The sequence below is a fragment of the Plecotus auritus genome (assembly GCF_963455305.1).
Source record: "Plecotus auritus genome assembly, chromosome: 7".
NCBI lineage: Eukaryota > Metazoa > Chordata > Mammalia > Chiroptera > Vespertilionidae > Plecotus > Plecotus auritus.
This window is the reverse complement of record NC_137774.1, coordinates 7827098-7847601: the sequence shown is the minus strand read 5'-3', so window position 1 is coordinate 7847601 and position 20504 is coordinate 7827098. Positions and strand designations below refer to the sequence as shown.

The following is a 20504-nucleotide window of genomic DNA, read 5'->3' as shown; positions in this document are numbered from 1 at the left end:
ATTCCAATGACTGAGGTGAAACCTGACATTACTATTGAAAACCAGGAACATCTCTAAACTGCAAAGCCAAAGAAACTAGACCAAGAGGTAACACAGGCATCCATTCCTGAAGGGCTCATTGTGAACTACTGACTCAGGCTGGAGATCTTTGGTTATCTTGAGTCAAGGTCAAGGTGGAGTAAGGGAGAGAGGCAAAGATCATAACAGTGAAAGCAATGGGTTATACAGTCCTACCCAACTGAGCTCACCCCAGCTAGTACATTTAGTAGCTCTGTTACCGTAGCCCATGTACATATTCTGGGTAAGGTTGGCTTTGTAACCTAAAAACTTGGAGTGAGTTAGGGCTGTGTTGAAGGATGAGTGAAATATTTCATCTTGCGTGCTTAGTGCTTGGTTCTTGGTAAGTATTCAGTAAACATCAGATGATATTGGTTTATGATGATGATTATGGTAATAGAAAGGAATGGAATTAGCATGCTGGGTGCTATTATAGATCTGGAATGCTAGGCATTTTACCTATTTTATTTTATCAGGTACATATCCATAAACTGAATCAAATTTACGTCTCTTATTTTGTCATCTATTTATTAAAAAAGTCCAGGTTCCATTCATATTGAACTGTTTAGATTTTCTCCTTTCTGTTTTAATCCCATTTTACCATCACTCTACATAGTTCTTATAGTTGAGTGAGCTGCTAAAGAGATAGAAAAATTAAACATATAAACACATCAATTAAAGCCAATGCTTTGCTCCCAGTTGATCTGTTGGAGGTTAAACCTAGTTTAGGTCACAGGACAATTATAAGTTGGAAGATAAATATGGAGCAGATTAAAATAAAAAATGAAATGGTTCTAAAAGCTCAGAGACTGGAGTAATCTGAGACAGTTCAGGGAAGACCAACATATATGCTGGACACAGATGGATGAATAAAATTTGAATAGTCAGGGATGTTCAGAAATTTCTTCTTAATTTTTTATTTGAAAATAAAAGTTACTAGCACCGAACAAAGCACATTCTAAAAGGCACTTCTCCCTGAATTCCCTTTGTGTCTATGTCTAGGTCTTCTCTTCCCAACTCTGTCATCTTCTTTTAAAGGGCAATAAATAGAAAGAGAAGTTTAAATAACTGAGAGAGAAAAATAGAGAATATAATAAATGAGGTGGGAGCCATGTGTGAGTAAATGAGTCCAGGCAAAGAGAAGAGTGAGTTTGAGGTTCAGGTTGCAGGGGACAACAGATAGAAGATTGAGAATCCAGATGAGGGTTTTTTCAAACTATCTTTGTGGGTGAAATATTTGTTTGTATTTAATGTAAATGTCAATAATATAAGACAAAAAAAGGTTAAGGAATTTTTGATGAATGTAGCATAGATGCGGTTTGATGGGAGCCATCTATAGGGCACGAAAGAGAACTTTACTTATTTCAGGTGTGTACTACTAGCTCCTCATTCTTTGGCCTGCATCCTTGTTACCTGATGGCTTCTTTCCCATGGAATTCTGGAGACACTGGTTCAAAAGAGTCATTAGATGAAGGACCAGAATATATTTCATCTTCAAGGGCCACATGATCAGCATTATGTTGTCGTGACCAAAATGAGGACTTCAGGAAAAACAAGGGTGAGTATTGATGTCCATATTCATCTATGTGGCCAGGAGACAAATTCTGGGTCAATCACTACATTAAGGGAGAGAGTCACCCCAATGCAGCATAGCAATGCAAACTTTCTGCCAATAAACTTGAAACATGGTCAACACACAAAAATACATGTTTGGATATATGTAGCTTCTTAAGGAGAAAAAAATCACTAAGATGTCTCTATTATAATTATTGTTCCTCTGGGAAGAACTGAAGCTGTGACTTTAAATAATTCTGGAGGGACTTAAATAAATGTTGATACTCTTCTTAACCTCAAGAACATCAGATAATGCAAGACAAATGCAAGATATGTCGGGCATGCTGAACTCTATTGACGCTGGCAAAGGAGGAAAAACTTGAGGACTAGCTATTGCATATAAAAAAACAAATATTGCAAGAGAACATTGATTAGGATTTAACAAAAATAAGTGACAGAATGGGAGAGAATGAGGCAAGAGAACTTATTAAAATTGAACACAGAGTGGAATTTCAAAAGCTAATTTGTATTTATGCCTTATCTCAACTTCAAATTATAACATTCCTCTGAAGCAACTTTATGATCTGCAGTAAGAATGCATTATCCATTATCCATGAAAATCTTTCTGGAAATGAATCCACAGTATATTTGCACTTAATTATCACTTCTGTTTTCCTACATGTTAAGAGACATTATGAAATTGAAGAAATATATTTATCTTATATTCTGCAACTGGCTTCTACTGTAAGATTGATGGGTTTTCAAACTTCTGTGTACTTTTCACATGTTCAGGCATGCATCCATGCAATAGATATATACTGAACACTCCCTACATCCCTGTCATAGGTGTATTATTAGTTAGTACCCATCTTTTCCCCTGGATTAGGAAGCCTAACAAATAAAAGCATGTAGCTTAATTGGATACATTCTGCCACGAGCTTTATTAATACATGATTCTATCATTTTATCTAGTTAATTTTCCTTTCTAACATTCATACTTTTTATCTTTAAAGGAATTTCTAACACAGTTAACTTGTTTAAATTCAGGCTTAAACTCAGTGTTTTTATTGTTTTGTTTGTTTGTTTGTTTTTTGAGAGAGAGCTAAAGAGTGGGATGGGGGGAGAGAGAGAGATAGAAACATGGGTGGGAGAGAAACATCAATTAGTTGCCTCCTACAGGCCCGCTACTAGGGATTGAGTCCACATCCCAGCCAAAAAATGCCCTGACAGGGAATCAAACCAGTGACCTCTTGGTTCATGGGTTGATATTCAACCCATGAGCCATACCTACCAGGCTAAATTCAGTCTTAATGAATGGATGATACAAATAATTCCAACTGTGTAATAAATGTATGAGCCAAAAAGTATAGATCCTGACATGTGTTATTCTGGGCTCTTCTAGAAGGCAGAGGTAGTTATTGTTCTTGAGGGATTACCTAAAACAGCAAGATCAAGTCACTTCTCCAGACCATGCTGTGCGACTTCAGTCTCACTCCCTTCCCTTCTTCCCTTTCTACCAGTCTTTAGTCACTGGTGACATTTTTACCCACTCAATGTGTTTATGCCATTAGTGACTTTCATAATTTTCCAGCTTTACTGAAGTACAATCAACAAATAAAAATTATATATATATATATATTTAATGTGTTCAATGTGATGTTTTGTGAAATAATGACTGGGGGTGGGTGGGTAGAGACTGGGGGGTGGTAAAGAGTGGGGGGATCAAAAGGGGGCAAAAAGGGAGCTATCTGTAATACTATCAACAACAAAAACTATATTAAAAATAAATAAAGTGGAGAAACCTGAAAAAAAATTACCATCAAGCTAATTAACATATCCATCACTTCACATCATTTCTATTTCTCTAGGTGTGTGTGTGTGTGTGTGTGTGTGTGTGTGTGTGTGTGTGTGTGTGTATGGTAAGGACACTTGAGATATATCTTAGCATATGTCAAGCATACAATACATTATTATTAACTATAGTTACCGGGATATACATTAGATCTCCAGAACTTCATCTTATAAATAAAAATTTGTACCCCTTAACCAATATCTCTCATTTCTCCACTCACCCTTGCCCCCAACCCCTGTTAACCAGCATTTGACTCTTTTACTGTTAGTTTGACATTTTTTAGATTCCATGTATAAGTGAGATACAGTATTTGTCTTTCTGTGTCTGGCTCATTTCACTTAGCATAATGCCCTCTATCCTCTACCCCTGTTGTTGTAAATGGCAACATTTCTTTCTTTTTTTTTTTTAAGGCTGGATAATATTGCATGGTAGGTAGGTAGATAGATAGATAGATAGATAGATAGATAGATAGATAGATAGACAGACAGACAGCACAGTTTCTTTATCTATTCACCCACTAATGAACACTTAGGTTGTTTCCATGTCTTGGCTACTGTGAATAATCCTGCAATGAACATGGGAGTAAAGATATCTCTTTGAGATAGTGATTTTATTTCCTTTCTATATATGCTGAAATATATATGGATTGAATGTATAATGAAGGCCCTTTGTGTTCTGTTTTGAATGGGAAATGCAGAGTGCCTTTCATTATAAAAGAGGGAGGAAAAATGCAGCAGTTTTTCAGCTGCAAGTACTTACTGAGCCCTGGCAAGCACCAGGCACTGAGGTGGGGGCTTGGGTTTATCTGTGAACAAAACAGAGCCCTGCTTTTGTGGAACTCATATTCTTTGGGTTGAGGCTGATAAAAATGAAGATTTATCACCTATTGACTTTCCTATTGTGAAACTATGCGGAGACCTTTCTGAAGTAGAGGTGCCCTGGTCCCACCACTGATTGAATGGATTATAATCTCTTGGAGTTGAGCTGGGCTTAGAAGGTTTTTCAAGTTCCCCAGGTGGTTCTGAAGTACAGCCAGGGCTCAGAACCAATAAGCTAAGAGTTAGACAAAGCAGCTATAAATTTCCATGTCTAAGTACCAAGCCAGACCCACTTAGGAACTAGCTTTCTAAGCATCTCTTTAAAAAGAAACAAGCCACACACAAAGCAGAGTGAAGTTCAAACAAAGGCTAGTCATTCTATAAGCCAAATTCAGGCTTCAGTTCCCAACCAGTCAAAACAGCCAGGGAGAAGTCAACAACTGAATTGTTCACTGGCAATAACCTTGTTGATTTCAATGACCTTGATGCACAAGATAGTTCTTTAAATATAAACAACACGTGTTAGGAGATTCATTTTAGGAAACGAAATTATTTAAATGGTGTTTGATTTTAATCATATCACTACTCACTTGGCAAAATTTTTTCAAAATAAATCGTCAATGCCAGATAGAGGAAAATATCAAAAGCCAACATAAAATGCGTTGCTATTATTTGACTTGCGTAGTCCGAAAAAGCAGGAAGTGCATTGGAATTCACATCATAGTCCACACGTAAAAACTGAAAATTAAAAGGTAATTAATTAAGGGAAATTGAGCTTATGAAAAATGTTAAACAGGTTTAGCATAAATAATAAAATAAGCTACTCTTTGCACCATAGCGGGAATACAAAGTTGAATAAAACTGACTACTTTACTCTCAAATCTATTAGAAAGCATGCACACGGGAACAGCTATAATGCAAGTTTTAAAATACGTTCCCAATGAAATGGGAGTGTCAGGAGGAGGTAGAGGAGTATGGGAAAAGATGACATTTGAGCTCCGCCTTTAATAAATCTTTACCAAATAGAACATGGAAGAAAGGTGCAGTGTTCTTTGAAAATGTCTCCTGAGAGAGATTTCATGCTCTTGGAAAGATCACTGCTGTGTTGAAGAAGAACGAGTGGGCTTGTCTATAATGTTCAAGCTAATGGGTACTTTATAACAGTCCTTTTGTTAAGCACTAAATAACGGACCTGTAATGAGTGTCATGACCATTAATTGGAAGAATGGCAAAGTAAGTTCAATGTGAGAATCAGATCAAGAGAAATGACATTTTATGAACAGAAATGTAATTTACTAAATGCATTTTCAAGGTGTTTTTAACTTTGACTTTTCTTGTATGGTTTCTATAATCATGCATGCTGTTCAATTAGTAAGTCAAAATATGAACTGGAAGAGTTATTTAGTATTAGATTTGTGACACATGTCCTTATTTAATTAGCTATCAAAATAACATTCTAAGAATTATATATTGGCCTTCCATTTTTTCATTCAGCCATGGTTTATTTTACTGGGCTAAGTGCTGGTAATGCTTTTAAACCTACAATAGTCTTTATTAGGATTTTATAACTTACAATACTGACCATAGGAATGACTACAGACAGTTAAATTCCAGAGAGGAGACAAACATAGGGTTAATACCTAGCAAAATAATAGTTTACTTTTTATTTACATATAATTTATTTTATTTTATAATCTTATATTCTGAGATTTGAGTTATCCTATAACTCAGTTCATGGAGCATTCTAGTTGTTGTGTTTAAGGTAATTATTATGCCTAATCTCAATGGGATGCGGTGTGTAGACACTTATCTATGTGTGCACAGCAAAAGTAGCAACAATTTAACATGCCGGTGTTTGATTTTTAATGAAGTAAATAATGGATACCAAAAACAAAATCCCAGAGAGGAAAGATGGCTCAGAAATGCCATTAGTAAGTAATTAGATGGCTTCTCACCTGGGTCATTCCAAGCATGAAGGCAAAGGGGCTGAGAAAACCCAACATCCACTCCAAGGACGCAGGAAGATGCCTGTACAAGACCATGAATCCTAGACTCCCCCAAAAGACAGTGAGAAGGAACACGACCAGGCCAGTGAGGAATGGCTTCTTTATCAAGACACTCATTAGAAAAGCCAAAGCTATCTATGGGGAGAGAAGACACAGTTGGTTTATGTTTCTCTATAAATTATTCCTAACAGAATAACATAAGAAATCGAACATATAAAATTAGCATTATATTATTAGTCTATGTATAAAACACAAAAAGATGAATTGAAATTTGCCCTACAAACTGGCATTACAGGTCAAATACCAGTCTACAGACTCTCCCATGCAAAGAGAGCAGGCACAGAGGAAAAGTGGTATGTAGAACAACAACCTATTTGAAAACCAACCCTTAATCTTGTCAGATGGGAAAAATTGTAAATCACCAACTCACCAAAGACAATCCATAGAGGAAAAAGAGAGTGAAGACCACCATGAAGCCAGTCCAAATTACAAATTGGGTAGATTTTATAATAAGCACCAATAAAAGGGTAGCGATGAAGATGAAACCAGCATAGAGCAAGCCCCAGGACAGCCTAATGTGGAAACAATGCTATTTTAGTATTTCCTGTTCCATTGGAAAGGGACTGCTGTGGATTCTAACACACCTGGAATAGCTCACCTGTGACATTTTAAATTCCAGTTACCCAGCCCCGATATACCAGCCTGTTCTGCCAGTTTGCTCCCTCACGTACAGTATATCCATCATACCTGATCTCCAAAAGGGCTTCTGATCCCTGACCTCCTTTTCCCGTTCAGCCTCACCCTGGCTGGAATTTCACTTCTGGCTTAGGCACCGATGTCTATCACATCTACCATACCCTTCCCTGTAGACTCAGTGGTCATCCCCCAGGACCCCTGCTTTGCAATCACCCCAAAAACCCAAACCTCTTATTCTATTTTCGAGATGCATAGTAACTCCTAGCCTCAGCCTGGCAAGCATTCCATTAAGGACAATGTGTCCCATTCATAGAAAAAAGGTAGAAAAACATTACATTTGCCAAATGATGCTCTGAAGAAGTCCACTTTCCCTAAACTCCTACCTTTCTTTATTAATACACTTGACTCACCAGAATGCTGAATGTCGAAGACCCATCATTGTCATCAAACCCTTCATCCTTTTCCTCTCTCTTGTAACATTAATAGAGGCATAATAAATGAATGGAGAAAAGGAAATAATGTAGAAGAAAAGGAGGAGATCCATGATTATTCCTTGTTGACTCACGAAGGGATGTATCTTCATATTTTTTCCAGTAACAGACATCAATTCCTCCATCACCGAGTGATTTGTTGTGATCTGAAGAAAGACATTGATTTGTATATTCATGGATGACAGGCCCCGTTTCCTTTCAATCATCTCTTTTACTATGGACACGTAATGGGTCTGTGTGGAGCTGATGCTAGCCCAACTTTTCACTTCCCTGTTCTGCCACTGGCCCACTTGGAGCCTCTACTCCAGGCATCCCGAGCTGCACACAGTTCCCCAGATTTGCTATGTGCTTTATCACCTCCCTGCCTAACCTTGCCTGATGATTTGCTTGCAATGTCTTTATGACATTATCTATTCAGCAAACCTCTTCCCTCAAGCTTCAGTGTGAAATGTCATTTCAATGAGGCATTCTTTTATGGTGTCCTAGGCCGGAAAGCTTGTGCTCATTTACCTGGAAGGACTTTATGAACACCTCCATGACTGCCTACCTCTCTTCTTCCAAGAATTTAATTCTATGCCTGGCTTCCTGAGAAGGTGTCTTCTCTGAGGAGAAAATTTCTCTTCTATTTATGCATATCCTCCATAGCATATGGCAACTTAAGTAAACTTTGTTGTAAGGAATCCGGTGAGTAAATGAAAGAGCAAGGCTATCTTAATATATAAAAACCCTGGGTCGATAATGACCTGTAATGATGGGAAGCTGACCAACCAGAAGTCAGTGCTGGACCCGCCCCCAAGTAAGCATTAAGGGGCAATCAGGCAGGTAGGCAGAGGGGTTAGGGGTGATCAGGTAGGCAGACCAGCAGTTAGGGGTGATCAGGTAGGCAGGCAAGTGGTTAGGGGAGAACAGGTAGGCAGACAGCCCCTCGCTGGGCTGGCTCCGCCCACAAGCAAGCGGTTAGGGGCAATCAGGCAGGCAGTCAGAGTGATTAGGGATGGTCAGGTAGATACACCAGTGGTTAGGGGTGATCAATAAGGCAGACTAGTGGTTAGGGGTGATCAGGTAGGCAGATGGCTCCTCTCAGGGCTGGCCCCACCCCCATGCAAAGAAAGAGGGAGCCCCAGCCAGCCAAGCCATTAAATCCCAGCCTGTCACCTGCAGAGGAAGGCCACCAATGGGAGGGCCGGGGGGGGGGGGCGGTGCTGCATAGATGGCAAGCAGTGGCAGTGGCGGGGGTGGGGCCAGCTGCCTGCAGCCCACGGAAGGAAAGCCCCAACAGGCCCTGATCTCAGGCCAGGCCTTGGGACCCTACCCAAGGGGTCCTGGGTTGTGAGAGGCTATAGGCCAGGATGAGGGAGCCCTCCGAGTGCACGAATTTCGTGCACTGGGCCTCTAGTTGGTTTATGTTTTCTTTGATGAAACTTTAAAAAAATTGACTTGAGAGAAAGAGAAAGGCAGAAGGAGAGAGAGACACACACATTGATTGGTTTGCCTCCCTTACATGTCCTAACCAGGAATGGAACCCACAACCTAGGTATGTGCCCCTACCAGAATCTATCCTGTGAACTTTTGGTGCACAGGATGGCACTCCAATCAATTGAGTCACATGGAACAGAGCTGATGAAACTTTGGATGCTTCTAATACCAATAATCTGCATTGAACACTAGTTTGCATTGGACACTTTTGTACTCACTTCTATAATAGCAGCATTAATGACAGCTTGAAGAGTCACAAAGCCTGTCTTCCAGAATGTTGCAACTCCACAGTCAATATCTCCGTAATATGTTTCATAACAATGAGCTTTAAGGGAAAAATGTATAACTGTTTTGTTTAAGAAATTATTTTCTCTCCCACAGTTATAAAGACATTGTCCTATACTGACTTCTGAAAGGTTTAGAGGCATGTTTCTTTCTCATTTAATTTTTCATCTGCAATTGTCATTTCACGTGAAATAATTTCATTTTGTTCTTTTCAGAAAGACAATTTTCCTCGCACTGACTGACCTGCAATGTCTTCTGAGCAGTATGTTAGTTTTTATGTCTATGTGAAAACTTTCCAGGGCTCTCTCTTCTGCTTCACTGATCTATCTGTCTATTACTATGGTAGCTGCACAGTCTTAAGTACTTGTAACTTCATTCTTTTCTAAATAGCATGGTGGCTATTCTGTGCCCCTTTTAGAGGTATATTTTAGACTAAATATATCAATTTATATTTAAATATTTGTTATGATTTTGATTGTAATATAATAGGTTCCTGAAGATATCTGGGCATAATTCATATCTGCAATAAATAAATTATAAACATATAATACATGTATACAAGCATATATATCTATACATTTGTAAATATAAGTATATATATAAAACTACAGTATAATACAGTATGTTAATATCCTTCAAAATCACTCTACATTTCTTAAACGAGTTCATTGGCCTGTTCACATCACTATTGCAGATAAAGATTTTAAAATTCACTGCATTAACATCTATTCCCACATATGCCTTATGACATAAATTAAATAGAAAGTAGTGGAATTGTATAGCTAGAAAGTTACCTGTATGGTCTCTGTGTTCCTTCCTTCTTGAAATTTCTTGATACCATGGGAATTTCAAATTATATGAGAATGTATTAGTAAAGATGACTGTTACTGCTTTTCTGTAAAGATGTGCCCTTAATTCTCCAATACTTCCTTCATCAGACAGTCCCAAGATGTCTGTATCTGCCATTATAAGAAAGAAATATTATAATTAACTAGAGGCCCGATGAACGAAATTCATGCAAGAGTAGGCCTTCCTTCACCCGGCTGACTGCACGGGCTTCCCTCTTGCACCCGGGATCTGGACTTCTCTCCGGCTCCCGACAGGCACCAGGGACCTTGGCTTCCCTTGCAGCCCCGACTTCATCCGAAGGTCATCTGGAAGGATGTCCGGTATAATTAGCATATTATGCTTTTATTATTATAGACAATTTCTTAGGACACTAACTTCAGGTTTCCCATTCTAAAGTTCTTTATGGAAATAAAATTAAATAAAATATCAATTTGGAGTAAGTCAGGCACAGTCAAAGTTGGGTACAGACATTTCTACTTAAAAAATAAATTTTTTATTGATTTCAGAGAGGAAGAGAGAGGGAGAGAGAAAAAAACATCAATGATGAGAGAGAATCATGGATAATCTGCCCCCTTCATGCCTCATACTGGGGATTGAACCCTCAACCTGGGCATGTGCCCTGACTGGGAAGTGAACTGTGACCTCCATGCTGGCTGGTGGGACACACATTTCTATAATTTTATCCAGAGAGTATATAATCAGAAGACATACATAAAAATTATTCTCATATGTTGGAATTATTGAACCAGTTTTAATTATGTATAATATACCATATCAATTAAACTACTCCCAGAAGAATTAGCATTACAATAAATCTAAAATTTTATATATATAAAATGTCATATATATATATATATATATATATATATATTACAATTAAACACTGGTATATATCAGGTGGAAATAACTATGTAACTTCATTTTTCTTGAACAATCCTCACAGTATGGTTAATATGCTAAATAAAAAAGAGTGAAAACTTAAAAAATATCTGAGTGCTTATGTCGATATCATGAAAATAATCCCTCTTTTTTGCTAATATCGTGTTCAATGACATGTAGATGCTTTAGTAAGACGGAAAAAAATGGGAGAAAAGTTCTGGATTGGGGTGGGAATGTAAAAGATCAAAGTGGAGGGAGCAGGCAGCATGTATTTTGACAGAATTAACATTTTCCCCGGGGATAATATTTTTCATTAAATATGTTATAATCATGAGTAAGTCCCTAACCTTTTTGACTCAATTTCCATATTTGTAAAATAAACTTAATATCAATTATTATTAGAACAGAATATTAAACATAGTACAGATAAATATAAAAAGAATAATACTATTAATATTACAGAATAATATTCTATTACTATAGAATAAAATCTAAAAATCTAGCATGTAGTAGCACTTCATGAATATTTATTATCATAATCACAAATGACCTTACTGTAAAATAAAGATAATAACAAATTCATTGTGAAGACAACTCCAGGTAAAGATGTTGCACAGAGTAGTCATTTAGTGAACATTTATGATTGCAATTGCACGTGACTTTTAACAAAGGTGTTGTTGAGAAGCACATGTTTGAGTCATCGGGACCCCTAGGAGGACACTGTGAAGCAGGGTAGGAACAAACCCATCTCAGGGTAGACAGGAAGAGTAGGCCTAAGTTTGTCAGGCAGATCAGGTTAAGATCTTGAATCAAAGGCAGATTCAGTGTTTGCAGGCAAGATGCACAGTGTAGACATTCAGATTCAAGTGGAACCAATGGTGTGATGTGCGGTGCGGTACCATGGGAAAGCTAGGGAGGTCTACACCCACTCTCCTGGCCTGTGTGCAGGGAAGCAAGGACAGGAAAGAAAGGTCCACATAATCTGGGATGTGCAGTCATGAACACAGACTGCAGAGCAGGTGGACTTCTGGATGCTGAGTTCAGATAAGTACCTTACAACTAAAGGGTGAACAATTAAAACACAGAACATTCTTCAATAGAATCTTCAAATAAAGTTATGTAATCTTTTTGGTAAGGAAAGGTGAGAATAAAATTCCTATAAGTTAGGTAATCTTTTTGGTAAGGAAAGGTGAGAATAAAATTCCTATAATCAAATTTAAGTGGAGAAAAGACTGGTAGTTTTTTGGATAGAATAATAAGCAAATACTAGAGCAATAGCCTCATTCCAGTAACAAAGCTTCCACAGCTACAAGTCAACAAATTACTAAACACTCCTCCTTTTCAACATCTACCCATTTGTGTATTCCATGCTTCCCCAAACCCTATACAACATCAGCCAATTTCTTTGTTGAAAGACTGCACACTGCAAGTGATAATCTCTTGCTTGGCAAGAAATACATTCATAGTTTTGACTTAGATATGGCCTCTTACATTCTGGAAAAGGAAAATACATTCACATTTCACGTTACCTAGAAATGGTGACAACTGACATAGTTATCAACAGAAATACAAATTAAATGTATACATCTGCATTCAAATGAACCGACTATTGACATTAGAAATTCCACTTAGATTGCTAGAAAACTCACCATTTATACAGGAGGCCAAGGCAACTTTTTTCATGATCTGTTGGGTTATATTTGTGAGAGGTGTGTATGCAATCATAAATGTAGATAGGTTAAATGAATCTACCCGTCCCAGGTCCATGGTAGGCAGTGAAGAAAAATCAATGACTTCATGAGTATTAGGATATAGGTACAAAATAAGCAGTAGGAGCAATGAGCTCATCCATTCCTACAAAATGCAAGAGAAAAAAAAAAAAGAAAACGATGATTTCAAATAAGTAACCCACAATCATTTGGTCACACAGTTTGTCTCACTGACTTTTCTCATTTCAATATAGACCACATTCTGAACCATTTTCAATATGGACAGTACAAACTTAAGCAGTCTGGGTAATATCAATGAACTATTACTAGGAGTTCATTTGTTTTTTGTTAATCCTCACCCGTGGACATTTTTCCATAGGTTTTTAGGGAGAGCGTGAGAGAGAGGGAAAGACAGAGAGAAACACTGATGTGAGAAAAACACATCAATTGGTTGTCTCCTGCCTGAGCCCTAGCAGGGCCGAGGCTGGGGAGGAGCCTACAACCAAGCTCTCTGCCCTTGACAAAATGGAACCCGGGACCCTTTTGGTCTGCAGGCGAGTGCTCTATCCACTGAGCCAAACCAGATAGGGCTTACTAGGAGTTTAAGTTTTTTGATCCACAGCACCAGCAGTGTAAAGCATGCACTGATCATGAAAATATGAGAGGCAAAAGTGGCAAGCTATTATAAACTAGAGGCCTGATGCACGAAGATTTGTGCAAGAATGGGCCTTCCTTCCCCTGGATGCTGGCACCCACTTTGCTCAGTCCAGAGCTGCCTTTCCGCCTTACTGCCTTCCCATGCTGCTCCAAGGCCCAGAGCAGCTGGGGCGCTGTGGAACGCCTGTGTCATTGCCATGGCGATGACACAAGTGTCCCACTCCCAGCCACTGGGCGCCTGTGTATGCAAATTGACCCCCATCTTTGTTGGTTTACTTTGCATAATCACTCCTGATTGGCTGGTGGGCATTGCGAAGGTATGGCAATTTGCATCTTTCTCTGTTATTGGTGTAGATTATCAGATGATATTACTGTGGTGACCTACTCATGCTGTATAGGCAGATCTCGTTTTATTGCACTCTGCTTTATTGCACTTCACAGATGGTGCATTTTTACAAGTTGAAGGCAAGACCCTCCACCAGCAGAAAGATTATGACGAGTTTCATTGGGATCCTCACTTTATTACAGAAGCCTGCAACTGAACCCACATACCTCCCAAGTATGCCTATATTTGATTCTGCTGAAAGCGCATGTGTTGTAAGAGACAGTTTCAAGGCATTGCACAGTTAATGGTAATGTATTGGTTACATGCCAAGATTCTAGTATTGGAAACTCAACAGCATGTTGGCGACCTGAGAAATACTATCTTGTTAGTTATCAATACTAGTCACTTAAAACACTAACAATAAGAAATCACTCTATCCCCTCAATGCATGATTGTAGAAAAAATTTCACAATAGATATACAGTAAAATCCCTACTTAGTTAAAAGTGCTACTTAGCTAAAACTATCTGATTTTCTTTTTTTAAATATCAAAGTTTAACCAGGATTTTTGTTATATGGTAAAATTACAAGTTGTAATACTAATTTTCTTCTTGGCACTAATCACATTTCCAAATTATCCACTATTTTTGAAGAGAATGATATTTTTTAAAGAGAAAAATGCCATTTACTATTTCTGTGGGTTGATTTGTATCCTAACCCAAGGATCTATGCGTGGGAACACTGGTAAAAAGTGTGACCATTGCCCAGCCATTGTGGCTCTGTGGTTCAGCATCGGGCCGTGAACCAGGAGTTCGCAGGTTAAATTCCAGGTCAGCACACATGCCTGGGTTATGGGCTTGATCCTCAGTCGGGGGCGTAAAGAAGGCAGCCCATTAATAATTCACTTCCATCATTGATGTTTCTATCTCTGTCTCCCTTTCCCTTCCTCTCTGAATAAAAAATATACATTTGAAAAAAAATGTGACCATTGACTTGAAAACATTTTGGGTTCTCTGGTGCTGACCAACTTCAATGCCTTCAGACCTCAAATGATGAGTCTGTGTTATCAAAATATCTTGAGAAAGATTTTTTTCCTATTGTATAAAGGTGTTTTTGTTTTGTTTTTTACTGGAGAGGAAATAAACAATCAGAGTTACCTCCCAAGGAATGGACATTTTTCAATCATAAATAAAGAAGAGAAACAGATATTGAATCATACCATTAAGGACTCCCTTCTCATTCTCCATTTTTTAAGCAAATTCTTGCATAATAAGGCCCAAGTTTGTTGACACACACTTCTCTCTCTCTTACTCATGTTGCCCTGTTTCATGAGAAAAGAAAAGGGGAGAAGGTAAAGCATATATGATGGTCTTAATGGGAAAAAAATCCTGCAAACACCCAATGAGCAGCCTGAGAACGCCAGTGTTCTGCATCTGAGTGCCTAGTCTCTGAGTGTTCCAAAGTCAGCATTTTATTACCGGTACCCGCTCCCCACTGCCCCATCTTTCTCACCAATAAGTTCTTCTTTTGGAGGATCTTTCTTTCATTGTGTCTCATGTTAAACCTGGTTTTCCTTTGCTTCTAGTTTTGCCCACATTCTTACCTGCTGCTAAATGTTATCAAGCTTTCTTTCTCCCTTCCATGTTTTCCCTCTCATCCTAAAGATATAATGGTTACTCTTCAAAAAAAATCTTTTGAAACTTAAAAGAATTATTTCTTTTTGTTGATGTTCATTCAGGATGGTTATTTTAGTTTATTCAGTCTGCTCCCTCTATGCTACACAACACTGGCCAGGGGTAGAAAGCAGGTCATTGGCATGGCCTCCTTCATCGTGATAATGAGTGGGTGAGGGTTCCCCTGCCTGAAGCTCCCATTCAATTCATGGAAGAAGATGCTGACAGGGCTGTGCTATTTCCTAGAGACACAGCTCGAAAATGGTTCTGGAAGCCGGTTTCAACGCCTGGCTTAGCAGCCAAGACAGCCTCAGAGGGCATTGCCAGAGGAAGAACCTACACGTGGATGTTCGTGAGGCCGAGAGGCAAGTCTAGGGAGGGTGGACTGAGTGAAGAGGATGGAGAGCCCATGGAGAGGCAGTCGGAGGGAGGAAGAGATTCTTGGAAAAAAGCATTAGGTGAGGGTGTCCCATGAGAGGGGCTCAGGATCCCCTTCGATGGTTCTAGTTCAGAGAATTCAGAGTAACCACTTAAAAGGTCCCCAAAATTTCAATCCTCAGCCTGGTTGCCTCCCATACTCTCACCCACCCCACTCCTTGACTGGAGCTAAGGATTGTACATGCAACTCAGGTATGTGCCCTTCACTGAGAATCGAACCGATGACCCTTTGGTCTGCGGGTCACTGCTCTAATCACTGAGCAAAACCGTCCAGGGCCAGCATAACCTCTTTTAAAGCAACTGTGCAGGGCTGTGCAGGTGGGTAAACTGGCCAAGAGGGCGATCCCCTCACTGTGGAATCAGCCACAGCCCAATGTAGCATGACCATGTCAGCGTGGCTCCAACCCCTTAGCCTTTCCATTGTAAGTTAGCACCGTGTACTGTATGTTCCCTAAGCTTACGTAAGTTCTGTAGTTTATCCAAAGACTTACAGCCACGTGCATTCCTTTCATACAAGTAGTAGGCAGTTTCAGAGGGTACTAACTCTGATCTTCCCCCTGCCCTATGGTTGCTGCATTCAGAACCAAAGGTTTGCACTGTAGGCATGTGAAAGCTCTGAGTCCTGCAGAGCTGAGGAGGGTTGGGATGAGGAAAACTGCCCATTTCACGTTTGGACCCAATACGTGGTGTGCACAGAGCAGAAACCCTGCAAGGCAGCTTTCATTTCTAAAATTCTTCGAGCCCAAGCCCTGAGGCGGGAACAAGAGACATGCAGGGTGGGAAAGGCAGGGGCCCAGTGCTTCGTATGGAAAACGAGACAATAATTAGCAAATAATTGTAACACAGGAACAGACGCGGCGCTTCACGTGCTCACAACTGTCCACCTGCTTTTTCCCACCCCTGCGTTTCTGTAAATGTTTTTCATAAACAGTCTCAAAGTCAGAAAAACAGTTTATCACAATGACCCCAAGTTATTGTGCAATAAAAGTGAAGGCCTTCAAAGATGATCCAGGTGTACAAATGAATTCTCAGTATTTTCAGTTCCCCACAATCTCTGAACAAATTTCAGCTTATTCCTACATTCAGTTTCTGGCTTAAAACCACATAACAATTGCAAAACTTTTAAATAAACGTATGTTGTAACTCAATGCCTTCATCTTTACAATTTTAAATACCAGATGTCCAAACACATCCAAATAGTCCATTCATTTTCAAAATAGTTTTTCTACAATGGTTTGCTTTAATTCCTAAAGACTAATTTATAATTTTGTGATAGAAAAAAAAACACCCCCCCCCCAAACAAAACAGAAAAAGACAATGAACTTACCTTTGAGAAATGTGAAGCACATAATCTAGAAACACATTTTATCCACTGGTCTCCTTTCATAGAAGGAAGCGAGTCACATTCTTTCCTGACCTCAACTGAATTTATAGATTTTGCCTTAATGGTTGGGTTCAGTGGAAAGGTCACGGGAAGACTAATTCCAGAAGAGCTATGATCTCAGTTCTGTTGGCCCTGCCAACAAGCCCACTCACATGACTGCCCTTGGACAGTCTCTCTCTCTCTCTCTCTCTCTCTCTCTCTCTCTCTCTCTCTCTCTCTCTCTTCTAAAATTGAGTAATTACACTTTATCTTCATTCTCAGTGTTTCAGTTGAGTTAACAGAAGTAGGAAAGTTTCAGAATAAACTTATTTTTTACCAAGAAGCAGACCCAAGAAAAAATTAAAAATGTTTTAAAAGTCTATTTCCCAACTGATTTATCCTACTTAAAAATCAATACTATCTCATGGGTAACATTCTTTTAACCAGCTCAAAAAGCATCCATGTTGTGTAACTACGTTAGAACCTGCCTCAGTCTTTGATAGCAATCTCCTTAGACAATCCTAATTGCACAGTAACACGCCTTTGTGCCCCTCTCCATTAGCTACTGACTCGAAGAACACATGGGAACGTCTCATATTTGATCTCTAATCAGGATCTCCTGAAGGCTTCTGAATAAAAACAAAAATGCAGCAAATTACTTAACTAAACCTGCAGTCACTTTGAGATGGAGATGGCACCGTGGACACAATTAACTGAAAACCAGATACACTCTTTCAGACTTCCACAGAGATTCAGGGAGTACTCTTCTCTGTAGTTAAGACTTTATATTGGTTCCTGGCCAGAATGGTTCAGTTGATTGAGCATCAGCTTGGGCACCAAACTGTTACTGGTTCCATTCCTGGTCAGGCACATACCTAGGTTTCAGGTTCGATCCCTGGTTGGGGCTTGTATGGGAGGCAACTGATGAATGTTTCCCTCTTACATTGATGTTTCTCTCTCCTTCTCTACTTCTCCCTCTCTCTCATCAATACATGTATCCTTGGGTGAGGATTAAAAAAAAATGGCAGTTGGGTCTTATAGTTGAATCAGAGGACCAAAATCCAATAGTCTCCCTTTTTATTTTCAGTGTATTCAGGCACTACTCTTCGTGGTCCCCAGGTGATTGTCTAAATATCAAGCATTTCCTAGTGTTTTTAAATATATATATATATATATATATATATATATATATATATATATATATATATATTTGTCTTGATTTCAGAGAGGAAAGGAGAGAATCATTGATCAGCTGCCTCTTGCATGTCCCATCATACTGGGCATTGATCCCGCAACCCAGGCATGTGCCTTGTCTGGGAATGTAATCATGGCCTCCTGGTTCATAGCTTGACACTCAACCACGGAGCCACACCAGCCTTGCCATTTCCTTAGGTTTTAAAGGGAGCTCGTTAGGTGGTGTTGAACATCAACTGTCCAACAACTGCAAGGCAGAAGACTAGCAGTTTGGGAAGAAAGTGAGAGTGCACCATAGTCAATGGAAAGTTGAGCCTTTGCCTAGCTTGCCAATTAGAAAATACATGGAACTCAGTGAAGATGAACTTAATCTTGCACAGTGAGGGTTGGCTCTTGGAGCTGGTGTTTTGAGTGAGGGTGTGGGTGGATGAAGCCCTTTAGTTTAGTTGCAGAGGATTTCTTCCAACCTAAGCAGATTGTGGAAATAGGAAGATCTCCACCCATGCTGCAAATTATGTTTATCCATTCATTTCCTCCAGAACATTTGGTTTTAAATGTGAGTCATTTGGCCACTGACTTACAGGGTAAGATCTATCTAGATGCCCAGCTGGTGTGGTTATGTTGACACATCAACCAGGACAGGGCACATGCCGGGATTGCAGGCTCCATCCCCTGTAGGAGGTGTGCAGGTGGCAGCCAATCAATGAGTCTCATCATTGATGTTTCTAGCCCTCTAACCCACCCCCTTCCTCACTGTGAACTCAATATACTCAGTATCATATTATACTGGCATGTATACTCAGTATCATACTATAAAGAGCAACCTAATAGAGGAAATCCCCAATATGTGTAAGCTTTCGTCTATTATATCCAAGATGATTGTGGCTCACACCAAAATTTTTAAGCACTGTCTCAAACTATGAGAAAGGAACAGTTTCATCAGAGGGAAGCTTCTCTCTGCACAAAACTCTCGACTGCCCAATTGATAATCTCACTTGTGAAATTAGGATTTTCACTCATCTATTTCTCATTTTCATTCAGTTCCGAGTATCTTCTAATCTCCCTAAAGACTTACTCTTTGAGCCACCAATTATTTAGCAACATGTTGTTTCCTTTCCAAGTCTCTGTAGATTTTCCTGTTATCTTTGGGGTATTGATTTCTAGTTCAAATCTATTACTGTATAGTAAGAAAATTTATTTTGTATGTCAAATCGATTAGGACTTGTCTTATAACCCAAGATATCATCTGTCTGCGTGAATATTCCAAATGCAATGAGATATATTCTGCTATTGATTGAGTGGAGTGTTATATAAATGTCAGTTAGATCTAGTTGGTTGCTGTTAAGTTTTCTGATTTTGTTGGTGGTGGTAGTGGTTTTCCTGCCTACTGGTTCTGTTGATTCCTGGGAGAAGAGTAGTGAAGATATTAACAAAAATTAGAGACTTTGCTTTTCCTTTCACATCTAACAGATTTTTTCCTCAGTTAATTGGAAGTTGTGGTATTGGGTGTATACATGTTTAGGATGGTTGTGTCTTCTTGGCCTTTTTATCATTATGTAATGTCCATCTTTATCCTTGGTAACTTTCTATGCTCCAAAGTCTACTTCGTCTGATGTGAATATGTCATTCCCACTATCTTTGACCAACTGACTGGATGACTTCTCCATCATTTCAATATTCTTTACTCTAAAGAAATTTTGGTGGGCACATTAACCAGATCATGCTATAATTCATGTGCATTGAGCCTTTGTTTTCTCATGCCTAAATGATCCCATATAATAAAAGGCTAATATGCAAATCGACTGAAGGGTGGAATGGTCACTATGATGTGCACTGACCACCAGGGGGCAGACGCTCAATGCAGGAGTTGCCCCCTGGTGGTCAGTGTGCTCCCACAAGGGGAGCGCACTCAACCAGAAGGTGGCTCAAGCCTGGCGAGTGCAGCGGCAGTGACAGGAGCCTCTCCTGCCTCTGCAGCAGCACTAAGGATGTCCGACTGACAGCTTAGGGCTGATCCCCATGGGAAGCGGGCCTAAGCTGTCAGTCGGACATCCCCTGCGGGCTCCTGGACTGTGAGAGGGTGCATGCTGGACTGAGTGACCCCCCGCCCCGCAGTGCATGAATTTTGTGCACTGGGCCTCTAGTTTATACATAATTAATCCACTCAGTTAATAGCACTGTGC

General features: G+C 39.4%; 1 protein-coding gene across 1 annotated transcript in view; it reads right to left on the bottom strand.

Annotated features, from left to right (window-relative positions):
• The window catches only part of LOC308252453 (ABC-type organic anion transporter ABCA8-like), a 48049-nt gene extending 30794 nt beyond the window's left edge, over window positions 1-17255 (bottom strand). The window contains exons 1-10 of the mRNA XM_080677097.1: window positions 17092-17255; window positions 14873-14974; window positions 12613-12817; window positions 10030-10194; window positions 9169-9275; window positions 7394-7620; window positions 6718-6859; window positions 6237-6422; window positions 4872-5019; window positions 1471-1639 (exon numbers count right to left, since the gene is read on the bottom strand). Coding sequence (XP_080533223.1) covers window positions 1471-1639; window positions 4872-5019; window positions 6237-6422; window positions 6718-6859; window positions 7394-7620; window positions 9169-9275; window positions 10030-10194; window positions 12613-12817; window positions 14873-14974; window positions 17092-17151 — 1511 coding nt within the window. The 5' untranslated portion in view covers window positions 17152-17255. The remainder of the gene's footprint in view (window positions 1-1470; window positions 1640-4871; window positions 5020-6236; window positions 6423-6717; window positions 6860-7393; window positions 7621-9168; window positions 9276-10029; window positions 10195-12612; window positions 12818-14872; window positions 14975-17091) is intronic.
• Window positions 17256-20504: the final 3249 nt, after the last annotated feature.